This window comes from Hyla sarda (genome assembly GCF_029499605.1).
Source record: "Hyla sarda isolate aHylSar1 chromosome 1 unlocalized genomic scaffold, aHylSar1.hap1 SUPER_1_unloc_2, whole genome shotgun sequence".
NCBI classification, from domain to species: domain Eukaryota; kingdom Metazoa; phylum Chordata; class Amphibia; order Anura; family Hylidae; genus Hyla; species Hyla sarda.
The window spans coordinates 1,569-20,094 of record NW_026607581.1 but is presented as its reverse complement, the minus strand read 5'-3'; the positions used below and the strand labels follow the sequence as shown (position 1 = coordinate 20,094).

The following is an 18,526-nucleotide window of genomic DNA, read 5'->3' as shown; positions in this document are numbered from 1 at the left end:
CCTCCATTACTGTATAATGTCCCAGCAGTGTCACCTCTCCAGTCATCACCAGACCCCTCCATTGCTGTATAATGTCCCAGCATTCCCAGCAGTGTCACCTCTCCAGTCATCACCAGACCCCTCCATTACTGTATAATGTCCCAGCAGTGTCACCTCTCCAGTCATCACCAGACCGCTCCATTGCTGTATAATGTCCCAGCAGTGTCACCTCTCCAGTCATCACCAGACCCCTCCATTACTGTATAATATCCCAGCAGTGTCACCTCTCCAGTCATCACCAGACCCCTCCATTACTGTATAATGTCCCAGCAGTGTCACCTCTCCAGTCATCACCAGACCCCTCCATTACTGTATAATGTCCCAGCAGTGTCACCTCTCCAGTCATCACCAGACCCCTCCATTACTGTATAATGTCCCAGCATTCCCAGCAGTGTCACCTCTCCAGTCATCACCAGACCCCTCCATTACTGTATAATGTCCCAGCAGTGTCACCTCTCCAGTCATCACCAGACCCCTCCATTACTGTATAATGTCCCAGCGGTGTCACCTCTCCAGTCATCACCAGACCCCTCCATTACTGTATAATGTCCCAGCAGTGTCACCTCTCCAGTCATCACCAGACCCCTCCATTGCTGTATAATGTCCCAGCATTCCCAGCAGTGTCACCTCTCCAGTCATCACCAGACCCCTCCATTACTGTATAATGTCCCAGCATTCCCAGCAGTGTCACCTCTCCAGTCATCACCTGACCCCCTCCATTACTGTATAATGTCCCAGCAGTGTCACCTCTCCAGTCATCCCCAGACACCTCCATTACTGTATAATGTCCCAGCATTCCCAGCAGTGTCACCTCTCCAGTCATCACCAGACCCCTCCATTACTGTATAATGTCCCAGCAGTGTCACCTCTCCAGTCATCACCAGACCCCTCCATTACTGTATAATGTCCCAGCAGTGTCACCTCTCCAGTCATCACCAGACCCCTCCATTGCTGTATAATGTCCCAGCATTCCCAGCAGTGTCACCTCTCCAGTCATCACCAGACCCCTCCATTACTGTATAATGTCCCAGCATTCCCAGCAGTGTCACCTCTCCAGTCATCACCAGACCCCTCCATTACTGTATAATGTCCCAGCAGTGTCACCTCTCCAGTCATCACCAGACCCCTCCATTACTGTATAATGTCCCAGCATTCCCAGCAGTGTCACCTCTCCAGTCATCACCAGACCCCTCCATTACTGTATAATGTCCCAGCAGTGTCACCTCTCCAGTCATCACCAGACCCCTCCATTACTGTATAATGTCCCAGCAGTGTCACCTCTCCAGTCATCACCAGACCCCTCCATTGCTGTATAATGTCCCAGCAGTGTCACCTCTCCAGTCATCACCAGACCCCTCCATTACTGTATAATGTCCCAGCAGTGTTACCTCTCCAGTCATCACCAGACCCCTCCATTACTGTATAATGTCCCAGCATTCCCAGCAGTGTCACCTCTCCAGTCATCACCAGACCCCTCCATTACTGTATAATGTCCCAGCAGTGTCACCTCTCCAGTCATCACCAGACCCCTCCATTACTGTATAATGTCCCAGCAGTCTCACCTCTCCAGTCATCACCAGACCCCACCATTACTGTATAATGTCCCAGCAGAGTCACCTCTCCAGTCATCACCAGACCCCTCCATTACTGTATAATGTCCCAGCAGTGTCACCTCTCCAGTCATCACCAGACCCCTCCATTACTGTATAATGTCCCAGCAGTGTCACCTCTCCAGTCATCACCAGACCCCTCCATTACTGTATAATGTCCCAGCAGTGTCACCTCTCCAGTCATCCCCAGACCCCTCCATTACTGTATAATGTCCCAGCAGTGTCACCTCTCCAGTCATCACCAGACCCCTCCATTACTGTATAATGTCCCAGCATTCCCAGCAGTGTCACCTCTCCAGTCATCACCAGACCCCTCCATTACTGTATAATGTCCCAGCGGTGTCACCTCTCCAGTCATCACCAGACCCCTCCATTACTGTATAATGTCCCAGCAGTGTCACCTCTCCAGTCATCACCAGACCCCTCCATTACTGTATAATGTCCCAGCAGTGTCACCTCTTCAGTCATCACCAGACCCCTCCATTACTGTATAATGTCCCAGCAGTGTCACCTCTCCAGTCATCACCAGACCCCTCCATTACTGTATAATGTCCCAGCAGTGTCACCTCTCCAGTCATCACCAGACCCCTCCATTGCTGTATAATGTCCCAGCATTCCCAGCAGTGTCACCTCTCCAGTCATCACCAGACCCCTCCATTACTGTATAATGTCCCAGCAGTGTCACCTCTCCAGTCATCACCAGACCGCTCCATTGCTGTATAATGTCCCAGCAGTGTCACCTCTCCAGTCATCACCAGACCCCTCCATTACTGTATAATATCCCAGCAGTGTCACCTCTCCAGTCATCACCAGACCCCTCCATTACTGTATAATGTCCCAGCAGTGTCACCTCTCCAGTCATCACCAGACCCCTCCATTACTGTATAATGTCCCAGCAGTGTCACCTCTCCAGTCATCACCAGACCCCTCCATTACTGTATAATGTCCCAGCATTCCCAGCAGTGTCACCTCTCCAGTCATCACCAGACCCCTCCATTACTGTATAATGTCCCAGCAGTGTCACCTCTCCAGTCATCACCAGACCCCTCCATTACTGTATAATGTCCCAGCGGTGTCACCTCTCCAGTCATCACCAGACCCCTCCATTACTGTATAATGTCCCAGCAGTGTCACCTCTCCAGTCATCACCAGACCCCTCCATTGCTGTATAATGTCCCAGCATTCCCAGCAGTGTCACCTCTCCAGTCATCACCAGACCCCTCCATTACTGTATAATGTCCCAGCATTCCCAGCAGTGTCACCTCTCCAGTCATCACCTGACCCCCTCCATTACTGTATAATGTCCCAGCAGTGTCACCTCTCCAGTCATCCCCAGACACCTCCATTACTGTATAATGTCCCAGCATTCCCAGCAGTGTCACCTCTCCAGTCATCACCAGACCCCTCCATTACTGTATAATGTCCCAGCAGTGTCACCTCTCCAGTCATCACCAGACCCCTCCATTACTGTATAATGTCCCAGCAGTGTCACCTCTCCAGTCATCACCAGACCCCTCCATTGCTGTATAATGTCCCAGCATTCCCAGCAGTGTCACCTCTCCAGTCATCACCAGACCCCTCCATTACTGTATAATGTCCCAGCATTCCCAGCAGTGTCACCTCTCCAGTCATCACCAGACCCCTCCATTACTGTATAATGTCCCAGCAGTGTCACCTCTCCAGTCATCACCAGACCCCTCCATTACTGTATAATGTCCCAGCATTCCCAGCAGTGTCACCTCTCCAGTCATCACCAGACCCCTCCATTACTGTATAATGTCCCAGCAGTGTCACCTCTCCAGTCATCACCAGACCCCTCCATTACTGTATAATGTCCCAGCAGTGTCACCTCTCCAGTCATCACCAGACCCCTCCATTGCTGTATAATGTCCCAGCAGTGTCACCTCTCCAGTCATCACCAGACCCCTCCATTACTGTATAATGTCCCAGCAGTGTTACCTCTCCAGTCATCACCAGACCCCTCCATTACTGTATAATGTCCCAGCATTCCCAGCAGTGTCACCTCTCCAGTCATCACCAGACCCCTCCATTACTGTATAATGTCCCAGCAGTGTCACCTCTCCAGTCATCACCAGACCCCTCCATTACTGTATAATGTCCCAGCAGTCTCACCTCTCCAGTCATCACCAGACCCCACCATTACTGTATAATGTCCCAGCAGAGTCACCTCTCCAGTCATCACCAGACCCCTCCATTACTGTATAATGTCCCAGCAGTGTCACCTCTCCAGTCATCACCAGACCCCTCCATTACTGTATAATGTCCCAGCAGTGTCACCTCTCCAGTCATCACCAGACCCCTCCATTACTGTATAATGTCCCAGCAGTGTCACCTCTCCAGTCATCCCCAGACCCCTCCATTACTGTATAATGTCCCAGCAGTGTCACCTCTCCAGTCATCACCAGACCCCTCCATTACTGTATAATGTCCCAGCATTCCCAGCAGTGTCACCTCTCCAGTCATCACCAGACCCCTCCATTACTGTATAATGTCCCAGCGGTGTCACCTCTCCAGTCATCACCAGACCCCTCCATTACTGTATAATGTCCCAGCAGTGTCACCTCTCCAGTCATCACCAGACCCCTCCATTACTGTATAATGTCCCAGCAGTGTCACCTCTCCAGTCATCACCAGACCCCTCCATTACTGTATAATGTCCCAGCAGTGTCACCTCTCCAGTCATCACCAGACCCCTCCATTACTGTATAATGTCCCAGCAGTGTCACCTCTCCAGTCATCCCCAGACCCCTCCATTACTGTATAATGTCCCAGCAGTGTCACCTCTCCAGTCATCACCAGACCCCTCCATTACTGTATAATGTTCCAGCAGTGTCACCTCTCCAGTCATCACCAGACTCCTCCATTACTGTATAATGTCCCAGCAGTGTCACCTCTCCAGTCATCACCAGACCCCTCCATTACTGTATAATGTCCCAGCAGTGTCACCTCTCCAGTCATCACCAGACCCCTCCATTACTGTATAATGTCCCAGCAGTGTCACCTCTCCAGTCATCACCAGACCCCTCCATTACTGTATAATGTCCCAGTATTCCCAGCAGTGTCATCTCTCCAGTCATCACCAGACCCCTCCATTACTGTATAATGTCCCAGCAGTGTCACCTCTCCAGTCACCACCAGACCCCTCCATTACTGTATAATGTCCCAGCATTCCCAGCAGTCACCTCTCCAGTCATCACCAGACCCCTCCATTACTGTATAATGTCCCAGCAGTGTCACCTCTCCACTCATCACCAGACCCTTCCATTACTGTATAATGTCCCAGCATTCCCAGCAGTGTCACCTCTCCAGTCATCACCAGACCCCTCCATTACTGTATAATATCCCAGCAGGGTCACCTCTCCAGTCATCACCAGACCCCTCCATTACTGTATAATGTCCCAGCAGTGTCACCTCTCCAGTCATCACCAGACCCCTCCATTACTGTATAATGTCCCAGCAGTGTCACCTCTCCAGTCATCACCAGACCCCTCCATTACTGTATAATGTCCCAGCAGTGTCACCTCTCCAGTCATCACCAGACCCCTCCATTACTGTATAATGTCCCAGCAGTGTCACCTCTCCAGTCATCACCAGACCCCTCCATTACTGTATAATGTCCCAACATTCCCAGCAGTGTCACCTCTCCAGTCATCACCAGACCCCTCCATTACTGTATAATGTCCCAGCAGTGTCACCTCTCCAGTCATCACCAGACCCCTCCATTACTGTATAATGTCCCAGCAGTGTCACCTCTCCAGTCATCACCAGACCCCTCCATTACTGTATAATGTCCCAGCAGTGTCACCTCTCCAGTCATCACCAGACCCCTCCATTACTGTATAATGTCCCAGCAGTGTCACCTCTCCAGTCACCACCAGACCCCTCCATTACTGTATAATGTCCCAGCAGTGTCACCTCTCTAGTCATCACCAGATCCCTCCATTACTGTATAATGTCCCAGCAGTGTCACCTCTCCAGTCATCACCAGACCCCTCCATTACTGTATAATGTCCCAGCAGTGTCACCTCTCCAGTCATCACCAGACCCCTCCATTACTGTATAATGTCCCAGCAGTGTCACCTCTCCAGTCATCACCAGACCCCTCCATTACTGTATAATGTCCCAGCAGTGTCACCTCTCCAGTCATCACCAGACCCCACCATTACTGTATAATGTCCCAGCAGTGTCACCTCTCCAGTCATCACCAGACCCCTCCATTACTATATAATGTCCCAGCAGTGTCACCTCTCCAGTCATCACCAGACCCCTCCATTACTGTATAATGTCCCAGCAGTGTCACCTCTCCAGTCATCACCAGACCCCTCCATTACTGTATAATGTCCCAGCAGCGTCACCTCTCCAGTCATCACCAGACCCCTCCATTACTGTATAATGTCCCAGCAGCGTCACCTCTCCAGTCATCACCAGACCCCTCCATTACTGTATAATGTCCCAGCAGTGTCACCTCTCCAGTCATCACCAGACCCCTCCATTACTGTATAATGTCCCAGCAGTGTCACCTCTCCAATCATCACCAGACCCCTCCATTACTGTATAATGTCCCAGCAGTGTCACCTCTCCAGTCATCACCAGACCCCTCCATTACTGTATAATGTCCCAGCAGTGTCACCTCTCCAGTCATCACCAGACCCCTCCATTACTGTATAATGTCCCAGCAGTGTCACCTCTCCAGTCATCACCAGACCCCTCGATTACTGTATAATGTCCCAGCAGTGTCACCTCTCCAGTCATCACCAGACCCCTCCATTACTGTATAATGTCCCAGCAGTGTCACCTCTCCAGTCATCACCAGACCCCTCCATTACTGTATAATGTCCCAGCAGGGTCACCTCTCCAGTCATCACTAGACCCCTCCATTACTGTATAATGTCCCAGCAGTGTCACCTCTCCAGTCATCACCAGACCCCTCCATTACTGTATAATGTCCCAGCAGTGTCACCTCTCCAGTAATCACCAGACCCCTCCATTACTGTATAATGTCCCAGCAGTGTCACCTCTCCAATCATCACCAGACCCCTCCATTACTGTATAATGTCCCAGCAGTGTCACCTCTCCAGTCATCACCAGATCCCTCCATTACTGTATAATGTCCCAGCAGTGTCACCTCTCCAGTCATCACCAGACCCCTCCATTACTGTATAATGTCCCAGCAGTGTCACCTCTCCAGTCATCACCAGACCCCTCCATTACTGTATAATGTCCCAGCAGTGTCACCTCTCCAATCATCACCAGACCCCTCCATTACTGTATAATGTCCCAGCAGTGTCACCTCTCCAGTCATCACCAGATCCCTCCATTACTGTATAATGTCCCAGCAGTGTCACCTCTCCAGTCATCACCAGACCCCTCCATTACTGTATAATGTCCCAGCAGTGTCACCTCTCCAGTCATCACCAGACCCCTCCATTACTGTATAATGTCCCAGCAGTGTCACCTCTCCAGTCATCACCAGACCCCTCCATTACTGTATAATGTCCCAGCAGTGTCACCTCTCCAGTCATCACCAGACCCCTCCATTACTGTATAATGTCCCAGCAGTGTCACCTCTCCAGTCATCACCAGACCCCTCCATTACTGTATAATGTCCCAGCAGTGTCACCTCTCCAGTCATCACCAGACCCCTCCATTGCTGTATAATGTCCCAGCATTCCCAGCAGTGTCACCTCTCCAGTCATCACCAGACCCCTCCATTACTGTATAATGTCCCAGCAGTGTCACCTCTCCAGTCATCACCAGACCCCTCCATTGCTGTATAATGTCCCAGCATTCCCAGCAGTGTCACCTCTCCAGTCATCACCAGACCCCTCCATTACTGTATAATGTCCCAGCAGTGTCACCTCTCCAGTCATCACCAGACCCCTCCATTACTGTATAATGTCCCAGCATTCCCAGCAGTGTCACCTCTCCAGTCATCACCAGACCCCTCCATTACTGTATAATGTCCCAGCAGTGTCACCTCTCCAGTCATCACCAGACCCCTCCATTACTGTATAATGTCCCAGCGGTGTCACCTCTCCAGTCATCACCAGACCCCTCCATTACTGTATAATGTCCCAGCAGTGTCACCTCTCCAGTCATCACCATACCCCTCCATTGCTGTATAATGTCCCAGCATTCCCAGCAGTGTCACCTCTCCAGTCATCACCAGACCCCTCCATTACTGTATAATGTCCCAGCATTCCCAGCAGTGTCACCTCTCCAGTCATCACCTGACCCCCTCCATTACTGTATAATGTCCCAGCAGTGTCACCTCTCCAGTCATCCCCAGACCCCTCCATTACTGTATAATGTCCCAGCATTCCCAGCAGTGTCACCTCTCCAGTCATCACCAGACCCCTCCATTACTGTATAATGTCCCAGCAGTGTCACCTCTCCAGTCATCACCAGACCCCTCCATTACTGTATAATGTCCCAGCAGTGTCACCTCTCCAGTCATCACCAGACCCCTCCATTGCTGTATAATGTCCCAGCATTCCCAGCAGTGTCACCTCTCCAGTCATCACCAGACCCCTCCATTACTGTATAATGTCCCAGCATTCCCAGCAGTGTCACCTCTCCAGTCATCACCAGACCCCTCCATTACTGTATAATGTCCCAGCAGTGTCACCTCTGCAGTCATCACCAGACCCCTCCATTACTGTATAATGTCCCAGCATTCCCAGCAGTGTCACCTCTCCAGTCATCACCAGACCCCTCCATTACTGTATAATGTCCCAGCAGTGTCACCTCTCCAGTCATCACCAGACCCCTCCATTACTGTATAATGTCCCAGCAGTGTCACCTCTCCAGTCATCACCAGACCCCTCCATTGCTGTATAATGTCCCAGCAGTGTCACCTCTCCAGTCATCACCAGACCCCTCCATTACTGTATAATGTCCCAGCAGTGTTACCTCTCCAGTCATCACCAGACCCCTCCATTACTGTATAATGTCCCAGCATTCCCAGCAGTGTCACCTCTCCAGTCATCACCAGACCCCTCCATTACTGTATAATGTCCCAGCAGTGTCACCTCTCCAGTCATCACCAGACCCCTCCATTACTGTATAATGTCCCAGCAGTCTCACCTCTCCAGTCATCACCAGACCCCACCATTACTGTATAATGTCCCAGCAGTCACCTCTCCAGTCATCACCAGACCCCTCCATTACTGTATAATGTCCCAGCAGTGTCACCTCTCCAGTCATCACCAGACCCCTCCATTACTGTATAATGTCCCAGCAGTGTCACCTCTCCAGTCATCACCAGACCCCTCCATTACTGTATAATGTCCCAGCAGTGTCACCTCTCCAGTCATCACCAGACCCCTCCATTACTGTATAATGTCCCAGCAGTGTCACCTCTCCAGTCATCACCAGACCCCTCCATTACTGTATAATGTCCCAGCATTCCCAGCAGTGTCACCTCTCCAGTCATCACCAGACCCCTCCATTACTGTATAATGTCCCAGCATTCCCAGCAGTGTCACCTCTCCAGTCATCACCAGACCCCTCCATTACTGTATAATGTCCCAGCAGTGTCACCTCTCCAGTCATCCCCAGACCCCTCCATTACTGTATAATGTCCCAGCAGTGTCACCTCTCCAGTCATCACCAGACCCCTCCATTACTGTATAATGTCCCAGCATTCCCAGCAGTGTCACCTCTCCAGTCATCACCAGACCCCTCCATTACTGTATAATGTCCCAGCATTCCCAGCAGTGTCACCTCTCCAGTCATCACCAGACCCCTCCATTACTGTATAATGTCCCAGCGGTGTCACCTCTCCAGTCATCACCAGACCCCTCCATTACTGTATAATGTCCCAGCAGTGTCACCTCTCCAGTCATCACCAGACCCCTCCATTACTGTATAATGTCCCAGCAGTGTCACCTCTCCAGTCATCACCAGACCCCTCCATTACTGTATAATGTCCCAGCAGTGTCACCTCTCCAGTCATCACCAGACCCCTCCATTACTGTATAATGTCCCAGCAGTGTCACCTCTCCAGTCATCACCAGACCCCTCCATTACTGTATAATGTCCCAGCAGTGTCACCTCTCCAGTCATCACCAGACCCCTCCATTACTGTATAATGTCCCAGCAGTGTCACCTCTCCAGTCATCACCAGACCCCTCCAATTACTGTATAATGTCCCAGCAGTGTCACCTCTCCAGTCATCACCAGACCCCTCCATTACTGTATAATGTCCCAGCAGTGTCACCTCTCCAGTCATCACCAGACCCCTCCATTACTGTATAATGTCCCAGCAGTGTCACCTCTCCAGTCATCACCAGACCCCTCCATTACTGTATAATGTCCCAGCAGTGTCACCTCTCCAGTCATCACCAGAACCCCTCCATTACTGTATAATGTCCCAGCATTCCCAGCAGTGTCACCTCTCCAGTCATCACCAGACCCCTCCATTACTGTATAATGTCCCAGCATCCCAGCAGGGTCACCTCTCCAGTCATCACCAGACCCCTCCATTACTGTATAATGTCCCAGCAGTGTCACCTCTCCAGTCATCACCAGACCCCTCCATTACTGTATAATGTCCCAGCAGTGTCACCTCTCCAGTCATCACCAGACCCCTCCATTACTGTATAATGTCCCAGCATTCCCAGCAGTGTCACCTCTCCAGTCATCACCAGACCCCTCCATTACTGTATAATGTCCCAGCAGTGTCACCTCTCCAGTCATCACCCAGACCCCTCCATTACTGTATAATGTCCCAGCAGTGTCACCTCTCCAGTCATCACCAGACCCCTCCATTACTGTATAATGTCCCAGCAGTGTCACCTCTCCAGTCATCACCAGACCCCTCCATTACTGTATAATGTCCCAGCAGGGTCACCTCTCCAGTCATCACCAGACCCCTCCATTACTGTATAATGTCCCAGCATTCCAGCAGTGTCACCTCTCCAGTCATCACCAGACCCCTCCATTACTGTATAATGTCCCAGCAGTGTCACCTCTCCAGTCATCACCAGACCCCTCCATTACTGTATAATGTCCCAGCAGTGTCACCTCTCCAGTCATCACCAGACCCCCTCCATTACTGTATAATGTCCCAGCAGTGTCACCTCTCCAGTCATCACCAGACCCCTCCATTACTGTATAATGTCCCAGCAGTGTCACCTCTCCAGTCATCACCAGACCCCTCCATTACTGTATAATGTCCCAGCAGTGTCACCTCTCCAGTCATCACCAGACCCCTCCATTACTGTATAATGTCCCAGCAGTGTCACCTCTCCAGTCATCACCAGACCCCTCCATTACTGTATAATGTCCCAGCAGTGTCACCTCTCCAGTCATCACCAGACCCCTCCATTACTGTATAATGTCCCAGCAGTGTCACCTCTCCAGTCATCACCAGACCCCTCCATTACTGTATAATGTCCCAGCAGTGTCACCTCTCCAGTCATACACCAGACCCCTCCATTACTGTATAATGTCCCAGCAGTGTCACCTCTCCAGTCATCACCAGACCCCTCCATTACTGTATAATGTCCCAGCAGTGTCACCTCTCCAGTCATCACCAGACCCCTCCATTACTGTATAATGTCCCAGCAGTGTCACCTCTCCAGTCATCACCAGACCCCTCCATTACTGTATAATGTCCAGCAGTGTCACCTCTCCAGTCATCACCAGACCCCTCCATTACTGTATAATGTCCCAGCAGTGTCACCTCTCCAGTCATCACCAGACCCCTCCATTACTGTATAATGTCCCAGCAGTGTCACCTCTCCAGTCATCACCAGACCCCTCCATTACTGTATAATGTCCCAGCAGTGTCACCTCTCCAGTCATCACCAGACCCCTCCATTACTGTATAATGTCCCAGCAGTGTCACCTCTCCAGTCATCACCAGACCCCTCCATTACTGTATAATGTCCCAGCAGTGTCACCTCTCCAGTCATCACCAGACCCCTCCATTACTGTATAATGTCCCAGCAGTGTCACCTCTCCAGTCATCACCAGACCCTCCATTACTGTATAATGTCCCAGCAGTGTCACCTCTCCAGTCATCACCAGACCCCTCCATTACTGTATAATGTCCCAGCATTCCAGCAGTGTCACCTCTCCAGTCATCACCAGACCCCTCCATTACTGTATAATGTCCCAGCAGTGTCACCTCTCCAGTCATCACCAGACCCCTCCATTACTGTATAATGTCCCAGCAGTGTCACCTCTCCAGTCATCACCAGACCCCTCCATTACTGTATAATGTCCCAGCAGTGTCACCTCTCCAGTCATCACCAGACCCCTCCATTACTGTATAATGTCCCAGCAGTGTCACCTCTCCAGTCATCACCAGACCCCTCCATTACTGTATAATGTCCCAGCAGTGTCACCTCTCCAGTCATCACCAGACCCCTCCATTACTGTATAATGTCCCAGCAGTGTCACCTCTCCAGTCATCACCAGACCCCTCCATTACTGTATAATGTCCCAGCAGTGTCACCTCTCCAGTCATCACCAGACCCCTCCATTACTGTATAATGTCCAGCATTCCCAGCAGTGTCACCTCTCCAGTCATCACCAGACTCCTCCATTACTGTATAATGTCCCAGCAGTGTCACCTCTCCAGTCATCACCACAGACCCCTCCATTACTGTATAATGTCCCAGCAGTGTCACCTCTCCAGTCATCACCAGACCCCTCCATTACTGTATAATGTCCCAGCAGTGTCACCTCTCCAGTCATCACCAGACCCCTCCATTACTGTATAATGTCCCAGCAGTGTCACCTCTCCAGTCATCACCAGACCCCTCCATTACTGTATAATGTCAGCTCAGCAGTGTCACCTCTCCAGTCATCACCAGACCCCTCCATTACTGTATAATGTCCCAGCAGTGTCACCTCTCCAGTCATCACCAGACCCCTCCATTACTGTATAATGTCCCAGCAGTGTCACCTCTCCAGTCATCACCAGACCCCTCCATTACTGTATAATGTCCCAGCAGTGTCACCTCTCCAGTCATCACCAGACCCCTCCATTACTGTATAATGTCCCAGCAGTGTCACCTCTCCAGTCATCACCAGACCCCTCCATTACTGTATAATGTCCCAGCAGTGTCACCTCTCCAGTCATCACCAGACCCCTCCATTACTGTATAATGTCCCAGCAGTGTCACCTCTCCAGTCATCACCAGACCCCTCCATTACTGTATAATGTCCCAGCAGTGTCACCTCTCCAGTCATCACCAGACCCTTCCATTACTGTATAATGTCCCAGCAGTGTCACCTCTCCAGTCATCACCAGACCCCTCCATTACTGTATAATGTCCCAGCAGTGTCACCTCTCCAGTCATCACCAGACCCCTCCATTACTGTATAATGTCCCAGCATCCAGCAGTGTCACCTCTCCAGTCATCACCAGACCCCTCCATTACTGTATAATGTCCCAGCAGTGTCACCTCTCCAGTCATCACCAGACCCCTCCATTACTGTATAATGTCCCAGCAGTGTCACCTCTCCAGTCATCACCAGACCCCTCCATTACTGTATAATGTCCCAGCAGTGTCACCTCTCCAGTCATCACCAGACCCTCCATTACTGTATAATGTCCCAGCAGTGTCACCTCTCCAGTCATCACCAGACCCCTCCATTACTGTATAATGTCCCAGCATTCCCAGCAGTGTCACCTCTCCAGTCATCACCAGACCCCTCCATTACTGTATAATGTCCCAGCAGTGTCACCTCTCCAGTCATCACCAGACCCCTCCATTACTGTATAATGTCCCAGCAGTGTCACCTCTCCAGTCATCACCAGACCCCTCCATTACTGTATAATGTCCCAGCAGTGTCACCTCTCCAGTCATCACCAGACCCCTCCATTACTGTATAATGTCCCAGCAGTGTCACCTCTCCAGTCATCACCAGACCCCTCCATTACTGTATAATGTCCCAGCAGGGTCACCTCTCCAGTCATCACCAGACCCCTCCATTACTGTATAATGTCCCAGCAGTGTCACCTCTCCAGTCATTACTAGACCCCTCCATTACTGTATAATGTCCCAGCATTCCCAGCAGTGTCACCTCTCCAGTCATCACCAGACTCCTCCATTACTGTATAATGTCCCAGCAGTGTCACCTCTCCAGTCATCACCAGACCCCTCCATTACTGTATAATGTCCCAGCAGTGTCACCTCTCCAGTCATCACCAGACCCCTCCATTACTGTATAATGTCCCAGCAGTGTCACCTCTCCAGTCATCACCAGACCCCTCCATTACTGTATAATGTGCCAGCAGTGTCACCTCTCCAGTCATCACCAGACCCCTCCATTACTGTATAATGTCCCAGCAGTGTCACCTCTCCAGTCATCACCAGACCCCTCCATTACTGTATAATGTCCCAGCAGTGTCACCTCTCCAGTCATCACCAGACCCCTCCATTACTGTATAATGTCCCAGCAGTGTCACCTCTCCAGTCATCACCAGACCCCTCAATTACTGTATAATGTCCCAGCAGTGTCACCTCTCCAGTCATCACCAGACCCCTCCATTACTGTATAATGTCCCAGCAGTGTCACCTCTCCAGTCATCACCAGACCCCTCCATTACTGTATAATGTCCCAGCAGTGTCACCTCTCCAGTCATCACCAGACCCCTCCATTACTGTATAATGTCCCAGCAGTGTCACCTCTCCAGTCATCACCAGACCCCTCCATTACTGTATAATGTCCCAGCAGTGTCACCTCTCCAGTCATCACCAGACCCTCCATTACTGTATAATGTCCCAGCAGTGTCACCTCTCCAGTCATCACCAGACCCCTCCATTACTGTATAATGTCCCAGCAGTGTCACCTCTCCAGTCATCACCAGACCCCTCCATTACTGTATAATGTCCCAGCATCCCAGCAGTGTCACCTCTCCAGTCATCACCAGACCCCTCCATTACTGTATAATGTCCCAGCAGTGTCACCTCTCCAGTCATCACCAGACCCCTCCATTACTGTATAATGTCCCAGCAGTGTCACCTCTCCAGTCATCACCAGACCCCTCCATTACTGTATAATGTCCCAGCAGTGTCACCTCTCCAGTCATCACCAGACCCCTCCATTACTGTATAATGTCCCAGCAGTGTCACCTCTCCAGTCATCACCAGACCCCTCCATTACTGTATAATGTCCCAGCATTCCCAGCAGTGTCACCTCTCCAGTCATCACCAGACCCCTCCATTACTGTATAATGTCCCAGCAGTGTCACCTCTCCAGTCATCACCAGACCCCTCCATTACTGTATAATGTCCCAGCAGTGTCACCTCTCCAGTCATCACCAGACCCCTCCATTACTGTATAATGTCCCAGCAGTGTCACCTCTCCAGTCATCACCAGACCCCTCCATTACTGTATAATGTCCCAGCAGTGTCACCTCTCCAGTCATCACCAGACCCCTCCATTACTGTATAATGTCCCAGCAGTGTCACCTCTCCAGTCATCACCAGACCCCTCCATTACTGTATAATGTCCCAGCAGTGTCACCTCTCCAGTCATCACCAGACCCCTCCATTACTGTATAATGTCCCAGCAGTGTCACCTCTCCAGTCATCACCAGACCCCTCCATTACTGTATAATGTCCAGCAGTGTCACCTCTCCAGTCATCACCAGACCCCTCCATTACTGTATAATGTCCCAGCAGTGTCACCTCTCCAGTCATCACCAGACCCCTCCATTACTGTATAATGTCCCAGCAGTGTCACCTCTCCAGTCATCACCAGACCCCTCCATTACTGTATAATGTCCCAGCAGTGTCACCTCTCCAGTCATCACCAGACCCCTCCATTACTGTATAATGTCCCAGCAGTGTCACCTCTCCAGTCATCACCAGACCCCTCCATTACTGTATAATGTCCCAGCAAGTGTCACCTCTCCAGTCATCACCAGACCCTCCATTACTGTATAATGTCCCAGCAGTGTCACCTCTCCAGTCATCACCAGACCCCTCCATTACTGTATAATGTCAGCTCCAGCAGTGTCACCTCTCCAGTCATCACCAGACCCCTCCATTACTGTATAATGTCCCAGCAGTGTCACCTCTCCAGTCATCACCAGACCCCTCCATTACTGTATAATGTCCCAGCAGTGTCACCTCTCCAGTCATCACCAGACCCCTCCATTACTGTATAATGTCCCAGCAGTGTCACCTCTCCAGTCATCACCAGACCCCTCCATTACTGTATAATGTCCCAGCAGTGTCACCTCTCCAGTCATCACCAGACCCCTCCATTACTGTATAATGTCCCAGCAGTGTCACCTCTCCAGTCATCACCAGTCCCCTCCATTACTGTATAATGTCCCAGCAGTGTCACCTCTCCAGTCATCACCAGTCCCCTCCATTACTGTATAATGTCCCAGCAGTGTCACCTCTCCAGTCATCACCAGACCCCTCCATTACTGTATAATGTCCCAGCAGTGTCACCTCTCCAGTCATCACCAGACCCCTCCATTACTGTACAATGTCCCAGCAGTGTCACCTCTCCAGTCATCACCAGACCCCTCCATTACTGTATAATATCCCAGCAGTGTCACCTCTCCAGTCATCACCAGACCCCTCCATTACTGTATAATGTCCCAGCAGTGTCACCTCTCCAGTCATCACCAGACCCCTCCATTACTGTATAATTTCCCAGCAGTGTCACCTCTCCAGTCATCACCAGACCCCTCCATTACTGTATAATGTCCCAGCAGGGTCACCTCTCCAGTCATCACCAGACCCCTCCATTACTGTATAATGTCCCAGCAGTGTCACCTCTCCAGTCATCACCAGACCCCTCCATTACTGTATAATGTCCCAGCAGTGTCACCTCTCCAGTCATCACCAGACCCCTCCATTACTGTATAATTTCCCAGCAGTGTCACCTCTCCAGTCATCACCAGACCCCTCCATTACTGTATAATGTCCCAGCAGTGGTCAACCTCTCCAGTCATCACCAGACCCCTCCATTACTGTATAATGTCCCAGCAGTGTCACCTCTCCAGTCATCACCAGACCCCTCCATTACTGTATAATGTCCCAGCAGTGTCACCTCTCCAGTCATCACCAGACCCCTCCATTACTGTATAATGTCCCAGCAGTGTCACCTCTCCAGTCATCACCAGACCCCTCCATTACTGTATAATGTCCCAGCAGTGTCACCTCTCCAGTCATCACCAGACCCCCTCCATTACTGTATAATGTCCCAGCAGTGTCACCTCTCCAGTCATCACCAGACCCCTCCATTACTGTATAATGTCCCAGCATTCCAGCAGTGTCACCTCTCCAGTCATCACCAGAACCCTCCATTACTGTATAATGTCCCAGCAGTGTCACCTCTCCAGTCATCACCAGAACCCCTCCATTACTGTATAATGTCCCAGCAGTGTCATCTCTCCAGTCATCACCAGACCTCTCCATTACTGTATAATGTCCCAGCATTCCCAGCAGTGTCACCTCTCCAGTCATCACCAGACCCCTCCATTACTGTATAATGTCCCAGCAGTGTCACCTCTCCGGTCATCACCAGACCCCTCCATTACAGTATAATGTCCCAGCAGTGTCACCTCTCCAGTCATCACCAGACCCCTCCATTACTGTATAATGTCCCAGCAGGGTCACCTCTCCAGTCATCACCAGACCCCTCCATTACTGTATAATGTCCCAGCAGTGTCACCTCTCCAGTCATCACCAGACCCCTCCATTACTATATAATGTCCCAGCAGTGTCACCTCTCCAGTCATCACCAGACCCCTCCATTACTGTATAATGTCCCAGCAGTGTCACCTCTCCAGTCATCACCAGACCCCTCCATTACTGTATAATGTCCCAGCAGTGTCACCTCTCCAGTCATCACCAGACCCCTCCATTACTGTATAATGTCCCAGCAGTGTCACCTCTCCAGTCATCACCAGACCCCTCCATTACTGTATAATGTCCCAGCAGTGTCACCTCTCCAGTCATCACCAGACCCCTCCATTACTGTATAATGTCCCAGCAGTGTCACCTCTCCAGTCATCACCAGACCCCTCCATTACTGTATAATGTCCCAGCATTCCCAGCAGTGTCACCTCTCCAGCCATCACCAGACCCCTCCATTACTGTATAATGTCCCAGCAGTGTCACCTCTCCAGTCATCACCAGACCCCCTCCATTACTGTATAATGTCCCAGCAGTGTCACCTCTCCAGTCATCACCAGACCCCTCCATTACTGTATAATGTCCCAGCAGTGTCACCCTCTCCAGTCATCACCAGACCCTCCATTACTGTATAATGTCCCAGCAGTGTCACCTCTCCAGTCATCACCAGACTCCTCCATTACTGTATAATGTCCCAGCAGTGTCACCTCTCCAGTCATCACCAGACCCCTCCATTACTGTATAATGTCCCAGCAGTGTCACCTCTCCAGTCATCACCAGACCCCTCCATTACTGTATTATGTCCCAGCATTCCCAGCAGTGTCACCTCTCCAGTCATCACCAGACCCCTCCATTACTGTATAATGTCCTCAGCAGTGTCACCTCTCCAGTCATCACCAGACCCCTCCATTACTGTATAATGTCCCTGCAGTGTCACCTCTCCAGTCATCACCAGACCCCTCCATTACTGTATAATGTCCCAGCAGTGTCACCTCTCCAGTCATCACCAGACCCCTCCATTACTATATAATGTCCCAGCAGTGTCACCTCTCCAGTCATCACCAGACCCCTCCATTACTGTATAATGTACCAGCAGTGTCACCTCTCCAGTCATCACCAGACCCCTCCATTACTGTATAATGTCCCTGCAGTGTCACCTCTCCAGTCATCACCAGACCCCTCCATTACTGTATAATGTACCAGCAGTGTCACCTCTCCAGTCATCACCAGACCCTC

The 18,526-nt window shown here is 51.0% G+C and overlaps 1 protein-coding gene across 2 annotated transcripts in view; it reads right to left on the bottom strand.

The window, feature by feature from the left end:
* The window catches only part of LOC130298054 (oocyte zinc finger protein XlCOF6-like), a 42,166-nt gene extending 25,535 nt beyond the window's left edge, over positions 1-16,631 (bottom strand). The window contains exon 1 of one of the 2 annotated variants that reach the window (XM_056550941.1): positions 16,594-16,631. In XM_056550941.1, coding sequence (XP_056406916.1) covers positions 16,594-16,605 — 12 coding nt within the window. In that variant the 5' untranslated portion in view covers positions 16,606-16,631. The remainder of the gene's footprint in view (positions 1-16,593) is intronic. The other variant, XM_056550942.1, reaches the window with a different exon arrangement.
* Between the last annotated feature and the right edge of the window lie 1,895 nt (positions 16,632-18,526).